The 22,408-nt window shown below is 36.1% G+C and overlaps 1 protein-coding gene across 1 annotated transcript in view; it reads right to left on the minus strand.

Moving 5' to 3' along the window:
* The window catches only part of RXFP1 (relaxin family peptide receptor 1), a 48,109-nt gene that overhangs the window by 11,959 nt on the left and 13,742 nt on the right, over positions 1-22,408 (minus strand). The window contains exons 2-10 of the mRNA XM_058024982.1: positions 19,517-19,672; positions 7,276-7,380; positions 6,374-6,479; positions 5,047-5,118; positions 3,422-3,493; positions 2,312-2,383; positions 1,433-1,504; positions 837-911; positions 486-557 (exon numbers count right to left, since the gene is read on the minus strand). Of these exons, the coding sequence (XP_057880965.1) occupies positions 486-557; positions 837-911; positions 1,433-1,504; positions 2,312-2,383; positions 3,422-3,493; positions 5,047-5,118; positions 6,374-6,479; positions 7,276-7,380; positions 19,517-19,672 (802 nt within the window). The remainder of the gene's footprint in view (positions 1-485; positions 558-836; positions 912-1,432; positions 1,505-2,311; positions 2,384-3,421; positions 3,494-5,046; positions 5,119-6,373; positions 6,480-7,275; positions 7,381-19,516; positions 19,673-22,408) is intronic.

Below are 22,408 nucleotides of genomic sequence, written 5' to 3' on the forward strand. Positions count from 1 at the left end.
AGGGCTAAGAATTGAAAGTGACAGCATGGAGCCTACTGATCTACCAAAAAGTAGAAGGGATTTTCTGAAGATGGTTACATCATCACTGAAGAAACTTTGGAGAAAATTCTAAAATTGACAAGGCAGTCAACCCACCAGCCAATCAAAATAACCAACAAGCTATGTATTTTTTCTGTTTGCTAGTTCTCATTATGAGATCTTTGACTCCAATACAAAGGATATAATGAAAATTTCTGAATTTTAGTATCACCTAAAGTCTCTTCAATGAAATCTTTTTATATATTTCAATGCTGAACTTCGCTGTAAAATATAAACAGTGGATATTCTGTGTGGTGCTCACTTCAAACCAAACATTTTAATTTAATATCCTCAAGAGATGAATAACCACCATACTCAGGAAACTTTTCTATTAGCTGTAATGAACCACTTGACTGTTCAGCATAAGCACATCTCACTCTGGCTAGCCAGCATATGCAATTACTTACAGTACAGTTAGAGTGCTGCAGGACATGAAAGTGGCGTTTTTCACGTGATGGATATGGTTGCCTTCAAGGTCTCTGGGATACAAAATAACCCCATCAGTCACTGAAAATAAACTCAGGCACTTATTCTAAGGTAATTGAAGAAAACTACTACCAGAATTTGACTACACAGAAGAGAGTGGGAGGCAGACATGTAACACTTCTGCACACTCAGCTGATGACTTCAGGCCATCAGCCCTGCAGTGACCCAGCGGGCGCTCTGCAAGATCCAGCTCCCCATAAGAAAAAGTGGTGTGGAACTGCCCTACAAAGACAACAAAATATTATTTTCCCACTGAAATTAGGTAGACTTACAGCCAGTTTAATCTTGGCATATATTGGCATAGAGGTTTGTCAGGCAAACGAGCTAGGGAATTATTCATCATCTCTCTGAAAAAAAAAAAAAAAAAAAAAAAGAGGATTAGTACAGCTGGTTATATTTGCACAGTTACATCATAGAAAAATGCATGTCTCTTGTGCACTTCTGAAAAAAAAAATACAATTTTGAATAATTTTGAAATTTCTTTAATGTTCACGTATTTTCTCTGTGGCGTTCTGTGCAGCAATATTTTATCCTTAGCTTGCTAACGTCCAGGTAAAGGAAAGATGTTCACTCCACATCACTGCTATTGAAATGAAATATAGAAACCCCGTACAAAGTCAGTCAGAACATGTAACTTCTATGGGTGATGGAGGAAGTGGGATGTGGGGGGAGGTAGACATTCCATGTCCCCTGCTGCCAAAATCCTCCCACTCTAGCACATTTTGCCTGGGGTAAGGGAAAGCTGCAGGGGTACTGCCAGCACCCTGAGGTGAGCAAGCATAGTTGGTCTAAAAAGGTTTTTACATCTGTATGCCCTTCTTATTCTGTTCTTTTAAATAGCACCTTTTGTCTCTTGTTTCATACTTACAGAAGAATAAGGGATTTGAGTCCGTAGAATGTTAATGGATAGATCCGATTTATCCTGTTGTTTTCAATTATCCTATAAATTACAGCAAAATATGTATCAGATTGATAATTGACTGCAGTCTTAAATTGAAGAGATAATAAAAGTTAACAAGCTTTGTAGTGAATTTCTTCAAAAGTCCAGTCAAACTACTTATAAAAATGAGCACACTATTCCTTGATGGTTTAAGATATTAATTTCCTTTCAGAAAAAATTAATAAAAAAAGGTAACTTGGGGAAAATAATTTCTTTCAACTTAGAAAAATGTGTTTTCTTTTGAGGCTTTTAAATCCTTTGATCAAGACACTTTGATAGTATTCTCTGTAAAAACAAAGCAGCCCAACTTAACATTATTCTGTGGCAATCCAACAGTCGCCAAACAGGCAGGAGAATGTAAGACAGTATTTGCTTATTTTTAATAAATTATTCAAAATCTCTCTGAAAAGCAGTAATGAGCCAATATTTCAGGTTATGACAGTAATTTTGTGTGGACATTTTAAGCACTATTTACAGGAAAGGACCTGCCCAAAAAATATCTGTCTACTGTTTTATAGTACCTAGGTTACTTACTACATTCTTTTGTAACGAGCAATTACTAATAAACATTTTTTGCCATTGTTGAAAGTTATCAGTCATTGAAGTCATTAAGGCTCAAGAGCTATTTTCTGCTCTCACCAAAGCCAATTGCATTTTTACCTTGCACAGTGTAACAGGAGTTCCTTAGTTATTAGCTAGTCCAAAGTAATGCTATGCACAAAAATGAAAGCAATAAAAATATTTAACTGTGTATAAAAATTAATTGGTTATTGAGTAAATAAATATACAAATAGAAAAACAACATACAGCCATTCAAGTCTGTGAAGGTCTGCAAAGACAAAAGGCTCCAAACTCGTTAACTTGTTGTTGCTCAGATATCTAAAACAAGACCAACCAAAGATGAATGAATAGAATGATTATTTAGCAGCAAACACATGAAAATGAATTTTAAGATTATTTTTCCTTGATAATATGCCAGAATACTCCTATTTTTAAAATATTTTTTATTTTACCTTGGTAATTTTCATGCCATTGCTTGAGAGCAAAACAGGACTCTCTCTAGTGAGGATTTTAAGAGCAACTGTGTACAGCACTTTGTCTTATCTATAAGAAAGTACAGCCAGCTAAATATTTTCATATTTTAGACCCTTTCCAGTTTCCTTCTGTGGAGTGATTTGTTCCATGAAAGTTTCCAGGATCCCATTCAGTCTTTGCTAAGGATATTAGTCATAAATGTAGATACCAGAATAATGGAAAAAGAAAAGCTGAAAATGAACGGGGAGGGGTACTATAAATGGTCTGGGAAGATAATAACAGCAGCTGTAATAACAGATATTCAGCCTCACTTGTGTGATGGAAACAATAAGAGGTACAGCTTTGTAAAACTTTCCTTCTGAAAACATTGCAGTAAAAGTTCTGAACCAAACAGTGCAATTTATGTGTTGTATCTTTCACTGAGCATTTCCCTTAAAAGTTAGAAACACCTTTCAACAAGTTGTTGCAAAATAAAGAAAAAAAAATGTTCCTTTCATCACCTATACTGGTTACTTTGAATTGCATTTGTAAACCAAAACACTGTGTTAAAGAATTTTCACCCATCACAAGCTCTCACCTTCATTTTACTCTTTCTTCATTCTCTTTGGCTTTCTGCAGTGTAACTACCATACTGTCTCCTTCTTCCATCCTGAGGATTTGGGGAATGGAATCAAACTATGGAGCCAGCTTTTCTTTTCAAAATACTGTCCTGCCAGATAAACTCGCACAGTGACCTCCTTATCTGTCTTTGCTTTCTCAATTCAATCATTGGATTAAAGTTTTGGACCACTTTGCAAGTTCCTAATATGTAATCAGGGAGAGAGAGAATCTCAGAACTCTGCCTGCCACTTTTTACTTCAGTATTCTAAAAGCAATACTTACAGTTTTGTCAAGTTGTATAAGCCTTTGAAAGCACGTTCAGATATGGCTCTGATTTTATTATTCTGAAGATACCTAAGAAGATACAAACCCAAAACAATTTATTCTCTAAACAAGTGAAGTTAAAGCGAACATAAGTAACCAATTAAAATCTATCAGCTAAACTGAATGCAGATTTGATAATTTAAAAGAAGCTGTTATATTTGTTACACCTTGAATTTGTCAATGCCCATTTCATAGCTATAGCTGGAAAGATTGCAAGGTTCTTTTTAAAGAAATTCACACAAGGAGCAAAATTACAAAAACCATTCCAATGGATGCTTGCTTTGCTAAAATGAACAGTGTAGTGGTGTTTTGAAATCTGCTTGATTGGGTTCTAGCCTGGCAGGGCTCACCTGTGTGATCTCTGTAGTTACCAAGATCTCTGCTGAAACCAAAATTTTGCACAGTAAATGTAAAAAAAAGATTTTTTTGAATTTTTTTGTGGTATTAGAGAATTCTCAAAATATTGTGTTAGTAAGATAATATATTTAAAAATATCCAGCAAAATTTGTTGATCTCCTGTAAACTAAAGATACTATTAAAAAATCTGTATTTCTTTATCTGCTTTGATGAAGTAATGAATTGAAAAATATCAACTGCAAATGCCAATTTTTTTCAAATAATTTAAAGGCATTATAACATTATTCTCTGAATAATATTTAAACATAGGTACTTTAAATAAAATTCCACCTAATGAAGCATGTAGATGCATTTCTGCTGGAAAGCAGTAAGGAATCGGACATTTGTTTTACAAAATGGGTTTCTGCCAAACACTGCTCAAGATCTATTGGAAAATGTAAAATTATCAATCAGAAGGGTGTGAAGTTGATATTAGAATCAATTTTTTTATGCATATATAGATAGGTATGGATTTATTTATTTATTTTAGCGAAAACTTTCCTTTCAGGAATTTAAGGGACATAATGGGACTTAACTTTCAGAACACAAGATGGTGCTGCAGTGTAGCACAGTTCCCATGAAAGAACACTTCGAGTAGGCTACATAGAAGCCCTACTCCAGACTTCTGCATTTAATTTTTATTTCACTACTTCTATATAAAGAAAAATTGTTTAAGGCTATGATTTTTGAACGGTATGCATGTTACACACTGGAAAACATAACACAGTATTATATTGCCATAATAATTTGAATTTTTGGGCATTATCAAATCAATACCAGACATAATTAGGAGTGAAACCATGTGCCATGGGAATGAACCTTCCATGATAATGGGAAGTTTTGTTTCCAAACTTTTTGCCAGAATAAATCAATCAACTTACTTTAATTTGATTTGGTATATTTATTATAAATGTAGCATCCTTCTGACAAAATTAAAGTTTAGTATTTTTCTGGTATAAACCAGTCTATAAACATAAACCATTGAATATGCAGAAATTATGGCCTTGCAAAAAGACAGATGTCAAATCAAGGTACTTGAGCCAAACAGGATACATGTGAGGTACCAAAAGGTGAGACAAACCAGACTTTTCATACTTAAATGTTAAGCTCCATGTGTGTTCATATGGAAGGAAAGGAGGAATATTTAAGACACTAGATAGGTATTTTATGTTATAGCACTCCCTTACAGATTTTTAAGATCTTGGTATTTCTTGAAAACATCAGCAGAAAGTTTCCTCAGCAGATTCCTCTGAAGAGACCTGTAGGAATGAATGCATACAGTAAAAGTATTGTCCCAGGTTCCTACAGCACTTTTGTTATTTAATAAGGGCAGCTCTCACTCTGGCAAACAACAAAAGCAACATGAAACCATCTGAACATGCTAATTCTGTTTTTCTGTATGCTTGTATCTATTTAAACAGTAAGAAAAATATATTATAATAATAAAAAAGTCCACGTCCCCAGGAAAAACTGGCAAAATAATAGTTAAATCTAAGAATGAAAAAGATTTGAATATAAACTACAGATTTATTTCAAACCTCAAATGCATACAGAATGTATTACCCAGTTCATGCATCCCTATGTCCCGTCTCCACTGGGGACACTTAAGTGTCCTGTCAAGAATAAAATTCCTATAGAATGTGATTTGATTAGAAGAGAATTTAGCCTGAAAGCCAGCTGAACTCTGCTGTTTCTACAGCTAGAACTGGGTCAGTATTTTTGAACTCTTTTTCGACCCTGAGCCAGAAGCCAGTTTAAAGAGACGTTTGACATTCCACATCAGTTTTTGTTATGAATGGTTGCAGTGTTTGGACGTGGACCCAACAAGGAGAACTTGAGCACAGGCTGGTACCAAAAGGAAAGATCCATGACCTGGATCTCTTGGGGAGCTCCTCAGGTGAGGATATGGGATGCTGCTCCCTGCTCACCACACCTAAAACTGCTTCTCAAACAGCAATGTGCAAATCAAGAGCACATCAGCCCTATTCTGGTCTGTTAAAGAACAGTTTGGCTTACAAATACATATCTGCATGATGAGTCAGACCAATTAAATCCTTTTAAATAACAGCATATTCAGAAACATCAAATGAGATCTAAATAGATTTGCTCCAGCAGGGACTTCCACCAAGTTCAAGGTTATTGACTTTATTGACAGGAACACAGACTAGGAATATTGGCATGATCACAGAAAAAGAAACAGGTTCTAAGCATTTTGTCTTAAGAGGAAGAATTTCTTTTGTAGATTTTCCTTTATCCTGAAATTGTTTGTAGCTCAAGTCACTGTTGCAAACATGAAATTATCAGTTCACAGAGTTTTTTTGTTCCTTAGTTTCTTTTCTCCCCTTTTGTGTAAGGAAAATCTGTACTTAAAATATTAAGGTACTTGTCAACAGAGAGACACAGTGCTTCCCAAGCATCAGCTGATGATAATTTTAAGGCTGTAGTTGTGAAAAACTTGTAGGATTGACAGTCAAACCTGAACAGAGCAAGAGACCAGGTGACTTCTCTACTTACAGTATGGTTATGTTTGCAGAGACAGATGGGACAGCACGTAGTTTGGCAGCATCACAGAAAACGTCCAGGCCCTGGCAGGTGCACTCTGCTGGCACATCTCCAGCCACTGCAGGAGAGCAAGAACATGGTCAGGGCAAAGCGTGGCATGTGAGATGTGATGGCATGTGGAGAAAAGAAATAGGGTACAAAAGAACAACAAACACAAGGACAGACATAGCAGGCTCTTTTAAACACAATTAAGGCACATGTTTTTTACAAAATCGATTTAGACTTTGGAGGAATCTAACAATAAATATAAAGGGACACAAAAATTATATTACTGCTGTGAAAGAGCTTGTAAAAGCTCTTGAACCTTAGGCATGATATACAGGAATCTGGAATACGATTTTTTCAACAATTCTTTAGATTATTCAGTAATCTTATTGCTAGAAGGAACACAATTTCCATGGGTGAAAATAGGCCAAAAATGGGTCAGGAAGTGTTTGCTCATCATAGTAGACAGAAGAATCAAAAAGTCTGTGCAAAGAGCTGTGTAAATGGAGGAGATTTGCAAATTTCATTTGATGTACAAAGAATGAACTGGGAGCAATGTTGCCTTCATTTCACTCTGAAATGTATGCCAGTTCTATGGTCTCTCCAGCAGTATCAGCATATTTAGATAAACATTTATATTGTCCTCCTAATTGGCATATGCTAATTAAAATATGTTTGACACTTTTCTTGGAGAAAATGAATCATCCTTAATGGAACTGAAATTAGCTTCAAATTAGTATTTGTCCATTTGAGATATTATGCCGTTTAACTAAATTGAAACAGCACTAAATTTCCTGCTAAGAATATATTTGCTCTGTATTTCTTTCTAGGAATAAGCAGTAATAAAATAATATTTGTAATTTACTTACAGCACTCAGGTGTCTTTGTCTGAAATGCATACAGAGACTTCAGTTTATTGTATTTGTCCTTTGTATAATGTTTATCAAATTGCAGAGACCATCCATTGTTGTCCTCTAATGAAAAAAAACAAACAAAGAAACACACAACATCAACAGACCACAAATAGAAGATACCAAAATATAAATGGAAGGTAGAAATATCTTCACTTAATGTAATTGCATCAATTTTTGTCTAATTAATACACGTCTTTATTCCAGAGTGTTTCACACACCATTAGAAAACTTTATACAGCTGCTTAGTCTTACATGTCAAATGATATGAGCTGCATAGAAGTGACAGCTTATTATACCTTCAACAACATTTGCTGTGACAGTCACATTGAAAAAACATAGCTGTGACTTCAGAAATTTATTTATGTAGGAGCCTAAAAATGAGAGAGAACAATATTTTCATACTTCCTTAAACATGCAGGTTTGCCACTTTGTCCAGGAAAGTTGAAATGATTACTATGACTCTGACTAGTCTGTACAGAAAGTCTTCTGCACTATCACAGCCTATAATTTCTTTCCTGAAAATCTAGAAGAAGGCCAAAGGAGCACTGCTTTTCAGGAGAAGAAGGGACTGGGTGTAACGCATTCAAGTCAGAATGTTCACGTTAAACTTAATATGCATCTTAAACAAAGCATGATTCCATATTACCCCTTTGGTCACTGTGCACAGGTGTACTGGAAATGAGTAGTTTATGGCTGTAAGAGTTAAGTGTAAGAGCAAACCTTTTAGTTCCCTCCAAAGAATGGACATTTCAAGATATAGTGGTGCTAGAAATAGCTACAGATCTGTTAGTTACTTGTTTCTTGGAAATCTATTGTGTATCTGAGACCTGTAAATTGACTGATCAGGTAGCTACTTTCCAAACAGGCTGGGAAGGGAACTTGCCTTTAAAAGCTGTGATTGGATTTTAGTTTTCTTACTTTGAGTCTGACTTTAGTTTTCTTAATTTGAGTCTGACTTCTCTTCAGCTTTTAAAGCGTCTCCTTTAATGAACACACAGCAGTAGCAGAAAAGCGCCTTGGGATGGCACTCACTAGCTGGTGAGCCAAAGCATCCATGACAATTGAAAGCAGCACACTTTAAGGATATCTACTGCAAAACAACATTTCTATGAGAACACTTAGGATGACTCTGCTTTGTTAGTAGAGTCTTAGATTTACCTTTATGATGTATTGGCAATAGTCTTTACCCCTGCAATTTCACAGGTTAATAGTTTAGTTATACTTAAATACAATTCCTCGTGGACATTTCTCTATAAATCTTTATATTTAACTAAGCATTATTATAATATATATAGGCTTCAAAATAGGCAGGGAGAAATAAAAAATATTTACTTCCTTGCAAATTTTCCTACTCTGAAATGGCTTCTCATTTTTCATGCCACATTACAACTCAGTTGTTTTCTCAGGCAGGCAGGGAAACGACCTTGAAAGCATCTCCTGACATCTGCCTACAGATGAAGCTGGTTTTGAGAGATGCTTACCTCTTTGCTGTCTAAGCTGAAAAGGTGTGTTATAGGTACTGATTAATGATAATATGGAATATTAAGTAACTTCAGGCAAAATAGCCTTCATCTAGTTATTTGTTTGTTATGCATAAATTAAAAAGATGAAAGATTCAAAGCAAACATAAGTGCCTGTCTTCAGGAATTGCTCCAGTGAGAGAAAAGACAGACCTGATAAGACATTTAAGAACATTTTATTAACTTCCTCAAGAGCACCTTGCATCCATTAGCAGTTTTGCTATTCTAGATCATTAAGCTAATATTCAGAAACAGCCTAATGCATTTTGGACAAAATGAAAGGTATTGGCCAACCTGCTCCTGCCTGCTTTAAATGCTCAAAAGAGGATCAGTTTTAGGACTGCCTGCAGCACGGAATCTATAATTGATGAAGTGATGAGAATAGATCCTTTGTCAAGTGGCAAGTGCATTAAAACCTACTGCCCTGTAGATGGGACCACAATGAGGTTTTCTCTACCACTGTTCCTGAATATTTAACTGGAGCACATCCATTGACTTTCATTTGTATGACTGGACTCAGCAATATGTGGGAATTCAACTTACACAGAGAAAGTAGGATTTTTAAATAGAAACTTGGGAAAAAGGTTTAAAAATGGGATTATTCTTGAAGGATAAATTATTCCAAATGAATGCTTTGCAATCAGGGATATAGTATGAAAGTACTCTTGGATTTTCTAATTCATTATTATGTTCATAGAAAGTGGATATATGAGATTCTATTCCACATTTTTGTACTTTTAAAATGCCTTGTCATGTGACAAGAGGTGACCATCACTGCATTTCACATTTGCAGAGAAAAAGGATGAGAAGTGCCTCCCACACTAACAGGAATGATGGAGCAGTTTGCTACAAAAGGGAAGTTCCTCAGCATTTTTGAGGAAGTCTAGAGGCAGCTGTGTATTTTTGGGTGGCCATAAGAGAGAAGGGGAAAGACTCACAGAGAAGATGGATAATTTTGTACTAGAATCATTCCAGCTGTTTGGTGTTTCTAGTGAGTTCATTTTAAATAACGGGCTTTTCATATGGCATGCTTTCTACTAGAAATAAAAAGACATATCTGAATATAACAAAACAAGTTACTAAACATCGCTTGACCTCCAGAAATACATGCTTTGAGCCAAAATTTGTGTCCAAACATGGGACAGTCTCTATTTTATTCAAGTTGTTTTGTCAAATCCTGAAAGAATGTATTGTGCAAATAACTATGTTTAGTATGACCATGTGGTGCAACACTCAGTGGCAGAACTGCAAATCACTTTTTGGTCATTTAGAGTTTAGATGAAGGTTTGTGGCCTGTTTTTACCTCTTTCGAGGTGAAATTCTCCAAACACTTGAAGAAATGACTGGTGATAGTACTGGTCTTGAAATCCCAAATCTATCATTTGAGGCAGCGCAGCTCAGATGAGAAATTACTTTTACCCTGAGCCAGTTCTAAAATAGATTATGTTGGCTGTGGTTCTGATAAAAAAAAAGAGATCTGAGAAAATAAAGCATCATCAAATCTTCCTCTACATGGAATAAGTGAAATAAGTGGTGGTAAACTGGACTTATCTGACTGGAGATTAATATGCTCTTTCTTACTGAAAATTTCCAATTACCATTTCTGATGGGAATGAGAAAGAGCATGTTAATCCTGACAAACTACAGATTTGAGTAATCATTTCAGTGTCAGATCCAAGAAAGTATCATCTTTTCTCAATTAAAGACATATCTCTTACTTAGTCTGGAGTTTATGATGAGGATGCTATCTGTATGACTTCCCCTTTCTCTCAGCCATGTCTTCATGGGTATTATACAGAGAAATGCTATCAGCTAAAAGCATAAACACTCTAAAGAGACACTGTGTCACCCTTTGAGTTTGCTGTTGGTGGTCATAACCTTTGGACAGATTTCTTTTTGTCAGTTGTTCAAATAAACTTTTTCTCGCTGCAAAGAATTATTTCAGGCTTTTCACAAAAGTATCTTTTGGTACAAGGGAGACCCATGCCCTTCAGACAAGAAGCATTTCCTTTAAAAATATTTACCAATTAAGGAATATAATTGCCCTTTCCCACAGTGTTGAGGCATCCTGGTACAGCCTCATAACTTACAGCAAGACCAAAACCACACAGAGATTTCACAAAATCAAGGGCTGTGGTGCCTGGAGGGAGGGCAAAGCTGGGATGGAATTTCACTGTCTCAGTTTAAGTATCCAAGCAGAAAAAAATGAGAGCTTAGAGCTGGACACCTTACCAGTCAATTCAAAGGTAAATTACCCCAGAGCAATCTGCATGTCACTGCACACATACTGTGTCCTCTACCTGCTGATTAATTGAAATCACCTTTAGCTTGTCTGCTTATATGTCACAATGCAATCATAGTAAACCAGACAGTAAACACATTAATTTGCATAAGGTTTACAGTTCTCTGGATGAACTAGATTACATACTTAATAATAAAAAGTTTTTTTTTATGATTTTAGGGCAACTTAATTAAGCTAGTGCAACTTTTAAGAAAACAGGCAGGTTAAAATTTCCAGAAGATGAACATCTTCTCAATGTTTAATCTTTATTCCTATGAAACATGTGCATAGATTTCTAGTTTTATAACAATACTTTTAATCTATATAAATTTTTCTGATTTTATATTCCATTTTTCTTGAAATGTATTACATTTTTAAAATTAAAATAATCTAACAGCATGAATATATCTATAGAACCTTCAGTTGCTTAAAAGTTCCTTTGACAGTAAGCCACTACAGTGGAGACCGGGAGAGACATAAGTCTAATGAAATGCAAGTTCCTCTTAATTACCAACAATATTTGAAAATCACAGCAGCAAAACTGATTAAAAACCCTCAAAATTTCAGCAAAGCTATTCCATGTGCTGATACTTGCACATCAGAGTAAACTTTATTGTTTTGGTGCCACGTACTGTGGATGGATGGCAATGAAAATAAAATTTGGCCGTTACAAAAACTTTTCCTGTGAAGCTTGAAAATTCTACGTTTTGCCAGGCATTTGATACATTTTGAGTATACTATTGACTGTCAAATATTTACTTTATGCTTCACAAACAGAATTTGCTATCTAGGCTCAAAACTGAATAGTACCTCATACATTCAATCCTGTATTTTAAGTATGATGGGGAAAATGCCATGCCAGGAAAACACAAGAACAACTATAACATTATTCATTACTAGTATTAATTTGGAATATAAAAACATCAAGGTCTTCTGCAATGTGCTGAGACGAAACTGAAATTTCTCATCCCTTATGGGCAATCTTGTAATATTAAAACATATATCTTTTGTGCAGATGTTTTTAAATACCCCATAGAAATTCAGATTTCTGCTATGGAAATCTAGAAGATGATTAATTGAACCTACAGAACTGGAATAATTCTGTGTACAATTACAGACCTTCAAAGAAGCACATAGAAATCAGCATTACACTATACAGGTTGTTAGTCCTTTTGAGTTTTTGTTGTTTGTCCTTTTGAGTTTTTATTGGTCCCTTTAAAAAAAAGAGCTGCTCTGTAGTAACTTATTTCTTTAGGCAACCTGGTGACTGTGTGGCACACAGTAACAGATGAGGTCTGTGTTTTTAGAGGCAAATAGGTGCAAGACTTCAAACAGCCACTCCCTGCCCCAGTTCTTTAGGAAACCTCTGTGTGTGATGAACGTCTAAAAGTGAATTTACAGCTGGGGAGCGGAACGTTGTCCTTTGTTCAGGGAACTCTTGGGGCTGAGAGCAACACAATAGTAAATACATTTAGCCAGCAAAAAACTCCTCTGGAGTCAGAAACAAATTAAATCTGCATGCCTGTTCTTGCTTCACTAGACTGGAAAAATGTGGCTATGACACTGTGATTAAAAAACAAATGCAGACACACTGCAACCATTGCCTAGCTGCCAAAAACACAGTTTTACAGAACTATCAGCAAAATTGTCCAGAAGCCAAATTTTTAACCACTGAGGAAATTTGTGCTCTCAAAATAGCTCAGGCTACTTTGTTCCATTAACTGCTCTACATAATTAAAGATACTGCTCACAAAAAAGATAGATTTAAACACTAGTGCATTTTTTCTTCCATTCTCCCTTTTATTATTGCTTTTATGTAAAGAGTAGCCAAATGTGTAATAATAATTGCTGTTTTATAAGGTCTTATTCATGGCAAAACAGTCTGGTTTGCAGAGGGGCAAGGGATTAGGGCCAATATGTGTGATTTTTATTTTGAAAATAATAAGAATGCTGGTGCTTGCATTTTTTACAATTCTTACATCAAAATACTTTTTACTATAAGTAGGACTTATACCTGTGTTACTTGCACATAAGGACTTCCTCTAGAGATTTATTAGTAATAAATGAAGAGCCTATATTAACAACCAGTTCTGAGATGGAGCATAAGAGCTATTCACTAGTGTGATAGGACAGTAACACTAATTTTAAACGAAGAATAATCTGTACTTCCTCAACCAATTAATTTTGAGATAAAAAGGATTGAGGCCTTTATTCATGGAATCTATATATCACAGACTGCATGGGAAGAGACTGTATATTATACCTGTATAATATAATAATCTATATTATAATAATATAGATTATAATCTTTATTATAATAATTATATATATGTATAATAATATATAAAGGTATATAATAATATACCTATATTATTTCTGTGACAGGTTGCACAACCTAGATTTCTTCATCTAAAGGAAAAAACCCCACTGCTATCACAGTGCTTCTAATCTTTCCCAGATCTATTGAGGAAGGCTTGCATATGAATAACAAAGACTGGGTTTTCCATACATATGAGCATTTTATTAGTTTCCTAATTTAGGTAAGTTATGATTCTTTGCTCACTGAAGACAGTGGGAATCTCTCTGTTGATTTCAGTGGAGTCAGTCCAGGCCAGTTCTCCCTGGGCTTGGCTTTGCTTCATCGGCCAGGTGTTGTGAATGAAGATATCACATCAGTCATACTGTTTGCATCTTAAATTAGAACAGAACATAACAAATCCAATAACTGTATAGATTTAAACTGCATGTTTGTGTGCTACCAAACCCTAATGGAAGTTAGGAAAAAAACTTTTAAATCTGAAAGTAGGATTAATTATAAAGGAATGAGTCCAGCTTTACTTTACATACAAGGGATTTTCAGAACCTGTAGCTACAGGATGCTGACACATAGTATTAATTATATTAGTGACAGAGCAATAGGGATTAATCTCAATATTCCAGACATATAAAATATGTTTTCAAATTGACCAGGTAGGATGTAAAGTCCAGAGGAAAGCCCAGTAACTTTTGAACTCTGATTTTGTTTCTATAATTTCCCCAAACTAAATTTGACAGTCGATGGGTGGTTTTGAAACAAGAAACTGAAGGTAACGTTTACTGCAATTTACTGGGAGGCTTCTCCCCCAAAACTGGCATCATATTAACAGCAGAGCTAATTTACAGTTCTGAAGATCAAATTGCGCTGACCACCAAGCAGAATATATGTAATGTGAGAAAAAATATTGCAACAAATTTCTTAGAAAATCAGGCAGGAAAAGCATCTATTCAGTCTTTCACTGGTTCAAAATTTACCTGCATTTAGAATTTTTGCATACTAATTTTTAATTAGTATGTTATGACTACAAAATGGCAACTGACCCAGTGTTGTATCCAGCAGAGATAATTACACAAAAGTTGTTTGATTGAGAACTTCACTCTTTTATCACTGCAATCAATAGTAGGACAATTTTAGTCAGGGAAAGCTGACTCTTATCTAGGAAAAAAACATCAGAGAATTAAAAAAAAAAGAAAAAAGTGTAAGATTTAAAATTTAAATATTTAATTAGGAGCATATGAAAGAACGTTTTTGTGTCTAAAGCTATTCTAGATATTTTGAAAACAGAAATATCCATGGATCATTACTGGCAGGGTTAGCTGTCTTCTTCCAAATGCATGGAGTACATCTATGTTATGATTAACTTTTCTTTTTTTTCCCAATATTTTGTGTGTCAAGATTGTTCATCAAAAGAAGCACACATCTTGTAATGAGAAAAAACACTTAGGCTCACTGCAAATCTGCATCATAAGTATCGTTGTTCTGTTATTTTTGCTTTGTATTAATCAACTGTTACTTTTATCTATTGTTAGCTTTGTTTTTGTTTCATCATTAAACATCACTGTGAAGGCAGAGATCTCAAAACTCTTCTTTCCATGAATTTGTGCTTGGGAATACATATCTGGCATGTTTAACATGCCACTGGACATCACAGAGTTTGCCTAGAGATTGTTTAGACTGCATTAACAGTCATATTGCAGCAGTAGTGTCTTCAGTGCAAGAAGTATTTGTTACTTATTTTAGGAACAATTTCCATGTCAACACTGCCACGGCATGATGTGAGCAGAATTTGTGATTATACCTATTTATCCTTGCCCAGGTTTAAAAAGCAATGCAGTCAACAGAACTTCTAACCCCCGTCTATAAATGCCAAGTAGCCACAGATTCAAACCTCCCAGCTGTAAATAAATGGGAAAAGCTCTGCCCTGTAAAATCAGGCTGAAGCCATTATGTTTGAAATCAAAGATACTAGATCTAAACAATATCTGCTCTGCTTTGCCAACTTCATCTTTAAACAAGCTTGGGCGCAGAAGGATGCTGAAATTGCTATCCCTTATTTCCCTACACATTTTGAATTTTGCAAATAGATGCAAAAATGACTCCAAATGAAACATGATAGAGGCTAAATTGCCTCACAATGTCCTCAGCCTAATTAAGAACTGGGTACTTCAGCAAGGATGAGCATGGAGCAGGACAGCAGAGTAAAATTTACTGCTCTCTCGAGCCTATAAAAGGAAATTCCTCAAAACCATAAGTTTTATGACAAATTACAAAACTTTAAACTATTTTTATTTAAAAATATTATTTTCATGACAGATCTGCTGAGATGCTTGCTTCCTCTTGGTGGACTATGTTTTCGAGTTCAAAAGGTGACATTACATTTTCCATGCACATTTAAGGTTATCTAGCCATAGTTCAAGCAGAGCCTCCCATCACTGCAGGGATAAATTGCCAGCTGCCTCCTCTTATTGCAGTTTACTACATTGCCTCAAGCTCTTCCCCATTAGGGTATAGCACACAGTATCTTATTGATTTTGGAAAGCATGCTAAGTGGCAAAGGCATGAATTTTCAAAGATAAGTGGCTTCACTCTAGTGTGAAATATCAGCTATAATTCATTCCTTTCCAGAAGTGGAAGAAATGCTGAAGAAGAGCTAGGATATCCACACCCTGAGGTTAAGCACTAACACAGCACTCTGAGTCTGTTCCCAACTCTACCTTTGATCCTAATTTGAGATCTTCACTACTCTGGACCTTATTTTAATGTTTACTATTTGGAAGTGGAAAGGAGGGTGGAAGTGAAAGAGGAAGCAGAATTGAAGGAGGCACCACAAAGCCAATCTTTGTGTGCCTAAACTGGATAATGAGCAGTGATCACAGCACATTTGAAAACACATGTCTCAGCGTGGATTTGGTTTAGTTTGAAATATTCATAATCATGTTTTGCTGTTACGAGGCACACAGTGCCTGAAACAAGACTGATACTGCAAATAATCTCAGGGACTACAGCAGCAATTTCTTACAACAATAATTTCTTACAAATATAATCTTACAAAGATTTACAACTATAATTTCCTTATAGAAATAAAATGGGGAATGAGACAAATTTGTTCACTAACAGAAGAAAGGAACCACTACAAGACAGTTGGAGTGAAACACCTAATGACAAATTTTGCTTTGTGTTTCCATGCTATACAGCTGCTTTTACTATAGACTTAAGATAGTGCTTTACCATTGCTGTTAGTGAAATGGTTTACCTAGCTTTGTTTGAAATATATGCACTAAGAATGAAAAATGAAAAAAAAGAGGGGCGTTTTTGAACTGCTTTGAGGGTCTTCATAGATTTTTTTGCCTCCCACACTTGTTGGGTTGAATCCTGTAGACTGGTCACCTCCAAGTTCCCCACATTGATGCAAAAGTGCTCAGGAATTGAGAAGCTGAGTTATTTAATTAGAATACCTCATACATAAGATTAAAATTTCTATGGCACTGAATGAAACAATTGCTACACTGGCATAATTTTAGTTTTAATTTCTTTTCTGTAACCGAGACCAATGACTTTAACTGAAAACAAGTTGTAAATTTAAAAAAAAATGGGGAGAGAAGCCAGATATAACTGCTGGCATGAGACAGGCATCCTGAAGTGATCCTAGGAATGGCAGGGGACAAAGAAAAGACATCTGGTTTTTCTGTCTCAGGAACATTGAGGCCTCTTTTCTTGTATTTTAAGCGAGATGAATAATCAAAACCAGAGTTACCCCAAAAAGATCTCCCCACTTCCCATGTGTGGAGTCATTGCAGAAAATCTCCTCAGAACATTCCCTATACTCAGAGAAGGAAGAGACTTTTTAACTGTACAACAAAGTATGACTGCAATATCAATTTTTGAGAAAACATTCCTGCTGCATATTACACTAATGCATTTCTAAATGAGAAGAGGAGGTCAAGATATGAGAAAAACATGAGCAGCATAGTTTTTCCCTGTAGATCCAAACAATGACTCCTCATCTTTTGTAATTTAGGTTTTCAAAAATCAAGGCTAGCTCATTCTTGAATTACAATACACAGAAGAGGATTCAATATCACAGCTGAATTATTTTGTATGTTCATTTCTATAGAAGAACACTAAGGCACTACTAAGGACTTTTTTATGCATTGCTTCAGGGTTCAGTATTAAATCACTCGCAGCACTCTCCCTGCTCACTGACAACCCATGTTACTTCTAATTGAATTTTTGAAATTGGTTATTCATAATCTAAGAATACCTCAGTTCTGTGTTAGTAATAAGATGAGATGCAAAGAGCTCTTTGATTAATGGTCTCAATGATCTTAAATTTCTTTTCCTACCTAAAAAATTCTATGATCCTATACTGTCTTGTAACTCCCATTACAAAACTGTATATATCCTAATTATTATCATATTAAGCTGTATCTTTCAGCAAGTCCTTGTACAATAGAGTTTGTGGTATTATACAGAAAAGAAATATGGATAAAGCAACTGTTTATCGTCCTTGGACCTCTTAAACATGAGAGGGCATCATCATTGGCAATTCCTGCTGCTGTAGGTCAAGATGACTAAAGAAAAAACAGAGCAAGCAATTTTCGTTCAGGACTTTGATTATTTACAACAGAAACTAGGTATATAGCACCAACGAATGGTATAAAACTACAAAATGGTGCAGGTTCATTATATGGGATTAGAATTTAAAATAATTTTCATATGGAGTAAGACCCTGAAATTGCATAGGTATAATGAAAAGATACTTCACATAGGTACACAAATCAGCTTCACATGCAATGACAACAACTACTTTCAAAACCTCATTGACTTTACTGAGAGTGCTGGTGAAAGATACTTTTACCATATTTTGTTTGAAATTTCTTTCACAAAATTTCTTTCAGTATAGATAGCATGGAATTTTCACTTAATATTTTAATTCTTTGCAGTCCTCCCTCCCAGATCTGATGGCCTGGATGCCAGACATGCCTGTCTGAGACAGACAAACAGTTCAGCTGCTCGGCCCTGGGGGCTGGAAGCAGAGTGTGGGGCAGGGCATGGTGCACCTGGCTGTCCTCCATGGCTACAGGAAAACTACCAAGGAGTAGCAAGCCTGCTTCCCCCATCTGCCATGGATCAGCAGCTCTGGAGAGCACCTCTGAAATATCCAGGCTGTAAGTAAGGTGACAGTAGCAGTAAATAAAATGTGCTAGGGTCCATTTTCTCTCCCTGTGGTCTTAGCTCACAACCAAATGGTGAAGCTCTCTCCTCACACAACACAGAGGCCCCTTTCCAGACTATCCCAGGGCTGTGCCACCTCTGAGCTGTGTCCAAACACGGCATGGGAGATGCTGCTCAGCATGGACAAGAGCTATGCCAGGACCATGCTCACAAAGAAGCAGCGTGGAAAGATGAGTGCCCATGCAAAGCCCTTCCTGGTTTGCAGTAGAGGTAAAGCCAGAGCCCACAAGCCAAGGCAAGATCACAGCTACCATCCAGAGGGGCGAGGAGTGACAAGGATCAAAACAGCAAGCACAAGAGACCTGACTATGTGTACACCCTGGGATTTTCACATTCCCAACCACCAAAGCCTGCTGGTAGTGCAGCGTGCACAATACACTTACAGAAGCACATGTTTCTCCCAAATTAGGGCATAAATAATTACTGTAAAACCTTGAAAATTCTTCTAAATTCTATTTCCTTCATTAAGTCACATAAAGCTTTTCATATATTCTGTTGGAGCACACATCTAACACTCCTCATCTAACACTCTTTGAGAGATCACATACATCCATTTGTAGACATCAAAATGACATGTACAAAGAAGCTCAAAGCAGGGAAAAAATTGGATACTGATAACTGATACCATATACAAAGAAAAATGTGGCTCACTCTTCTTTCCCTAGCAAATGGTTTGCTAGAGAAGGAGGGTGGCTTTATCAGCTAAGGCAGACCTGCTGCACCCTCTGCAAAGCATGTAACTTTCCTACTGCTGGCCCTGCACAGGCTCCTGTTGGGTGTGAGCACTGCCTGGGTTTCAGTGACTACAGGCGCCAGGGACAAGGCACAGCCACAGCCACTCACCGCAGTTGTCTTCGTCAGCCCGATTCCCGCAGTCATCCTCACCATTACAGTGCAGCTGCTGGGGCAAGCACTTTGTGATATTGCCACATGGAAAGTAGCCCAGGGGGCACCTGGTGCCAGCTCCAGAAACATGGTCTTCCAAAGAGTCACAGATGACTAAATAGGAACAGAAAAAATACGTTTATTTTGTGGTGTGTTTAAAGGTATTTGATACTACGCCTTTCTAAGTACTCATTTACATTTGAATGTGAATATAAAGCAACAAAAGTGTATTAATTTGTTGGACATGAAATTAAAACCAGGATATGAAGTACTTGTTAAACTTGGCAAAAATCTTCTATATTGTTAGCTAATTAAAATTCCATTTGATATAAAGCAAACAGGTAATTTCTCCCTATTCTTCCTCAGAATAAGATCAAAATGTTAATTATACAAGACTAATGACCTAAGGCTACCATTTTAAAGGATTTTTTCACTATTTACTATAACGATATTCAAGATAAGCTACAGCTATTCCTGCCTTTGGAAGGGTGGTTGGAGTTAGATAATCTTTAGAGTCTCTTCCAACCCAAACCATTCTATGACATTGATTTGTGCTGAAATTTTAGATCCAGATAGATAAGCTCCTTTATACTAAGTCATATCTATATATGTTTGATTATATTCCAATTTTAAAGAAACTACTTGGTGTAAATGGATCAAGGATCAAAAAACAAGGAAACTAAGATGAAATCCATGACAGAGTTTTGCTGAAAACTTAGTAAGACATCATGAAGGGGCCAGTTATGAATCCTTCAGAAGAGCTGTCAGTCTGATCCAAAAAACTGTGGAGATATTGGCCAGAATATATCAGTGTGAAGTTTAGACACACAGGCGCTGTTCTGCTGAGCCTGTGCTCTGTAGGAAGGAATTTCAGAGAACACAGGACTTCATTAAAGCAGTGCTGAGGGGAAAGGTAGAGAGATGCTGATGAGAGACAGCCAGAGTGGCTGGAGGACTCTGCCTGCCCTCTGTTATTCAGTTCCCTGTGCTGCAGAAGCTGCAATCACCCACATCTGCAGATGCACGATGCCTAACCAGTCCCACCAGTGCACCTGAGGGACAAATTCTGCCATCACCATTTTTTTCCAAAAAAGAGTGACTTAACTACTGCTTCTGTAATGGATTGCAGGATGCCAAGTCAGATTTCTTCTTGTACAAGACCAACTTCCCAAGAGCATACTATGGAGAGGGTTTAAAATTACACTAGAATTAAATTTGTTCAGCCCACAATACGTTGGAAATGGAGAAAAGCATCATCAGGACAGAACACTTTCCAGTGTTTTTCACTTCCAAAGCTTCTCTAAACCTACCTAGTACCCTTCTGCAAGGCCCTGCTAATTTAATTTCTGAAGTACTTTCAAAAAGGAGTATAACTTTTTCTTAGAGCTACCATTTGACTTAATGCATACTGTTACAAAAAACTCCAAAAATCAAATACAGATTTTATTTAAAATTTCATTGCGATCTTAGAGCACTTCAGATACTCTCTAAAAACTTTATTAACTGTGATCTGATGCTCGTTCAGACAGTAAACTGCTAATTCTGAAACATGCAATTATTTTTCCAGGCTATTTGCAAAGACAAAGTATAAATCTTTCACACAACTTTCCCAGATTAACAAGGAATCTTCTTGGAAAATGTCTAATTTTTTGCACTCATTTTTCTCTTGAACTAAGAGAAATCACCTGAAATTCAATCAATTACTTCAGATTCACAAAAAATCCCTTCCAGAAGAACTTCCAGTTAAGCCCTTGACAATGTTTAAAACTCTGAAAAATTGGAATGTAAGAGCTGTAGCTGCAGAAAACGGAGATAAGTATCCTCTGTATGTACAGAATTATCCTTGCTGACAGAAGCATCCTGCATAGAAATTCTTATATTCCACCTAATCACCACTGAATGATTTAGAAAAGTTGATTTTCTTTTATCCACAAGTACATAACCCATGCAATTACTCAAAGATCATCAGCTCCTTAAGGCTTTTATGTATGGGTACCAAAAATAAAGCTACATCCTAATCACAGGGTGAATTCACACTTGCATGTCGTTCATAAATTTCTCTGCTGCTCTCTGCTTGTATTGAGAACATTATGGTTAACTTGTTCCACCCAAAAAGAAGTAGCAAGAAAAGCTTATGTAGGCATACTGTTAAGCAAACAGTGTATATGTACTACTTGGTGTCTTGAGTGTCTTTTTTAGCACAAAGCTGAGCAGGCAACTGAGGCTCCCTTAAGAGCAATAATTACCTGTTACAATCTGGGTACCTACCAAACCATTGGTAAGAGACATCTGCATGGAAAAAACCACCATAAATGAAAACATCCCAAAGAGACCATCAAAAAACCTCTCACATTTTGTCAAGCTTTTTATCCTACATGCTAGAGACATATTTAGACTGATCTGAACCTTGTGCTTAAAGGGGCTGATCTCCATGCAATTTGAATTTCAAATGAAAGAATTTATCTTCTCACACTAGCATTCAATGGAATTTCACAGCATGTTCCAAAAATTATTAATTATTCAAATAATATTAATCCCTGAACTAATAATGAATTTGCTGCTGCATTTTAGAAATCTGTACTTTACCACAAAGAATAAGTGCCTCATGATGTTCAATGTTTTGAATTCTCAGTACATTTATAGCCTCAATGATATCTATTCTGAATCTCTGCATTATTCATTTGTGCTATGTTGGATTACCCTGGCGTGTAAATATCTGCCTGGGAAAGGAGACAACACAGCTTCAAAACTCAACAACTTCATCCCAGTTATAAAATCAGTGAAAGCACTGGTCTTTGTCCACTGACTTGTTAACATCACTTTGTTTATGCAAAAAAAGACAGAAGTTTG

This window comes from Melospiza georgiana, chromosome 5, assembly GCF_028018845.1.
Source record: "Melospiza georgiana isolate bMelGeo1 chromosome 5, bMelGeo1.pri, whole genome shotgun sequence".
Classification (NCBI taxonomy): domain Eukaryota; kingdom Metazoa; phylum Chordata; class Aves; order Passeriformes; family Passerellidae; genus Melospiza; species Melospiza georgiana.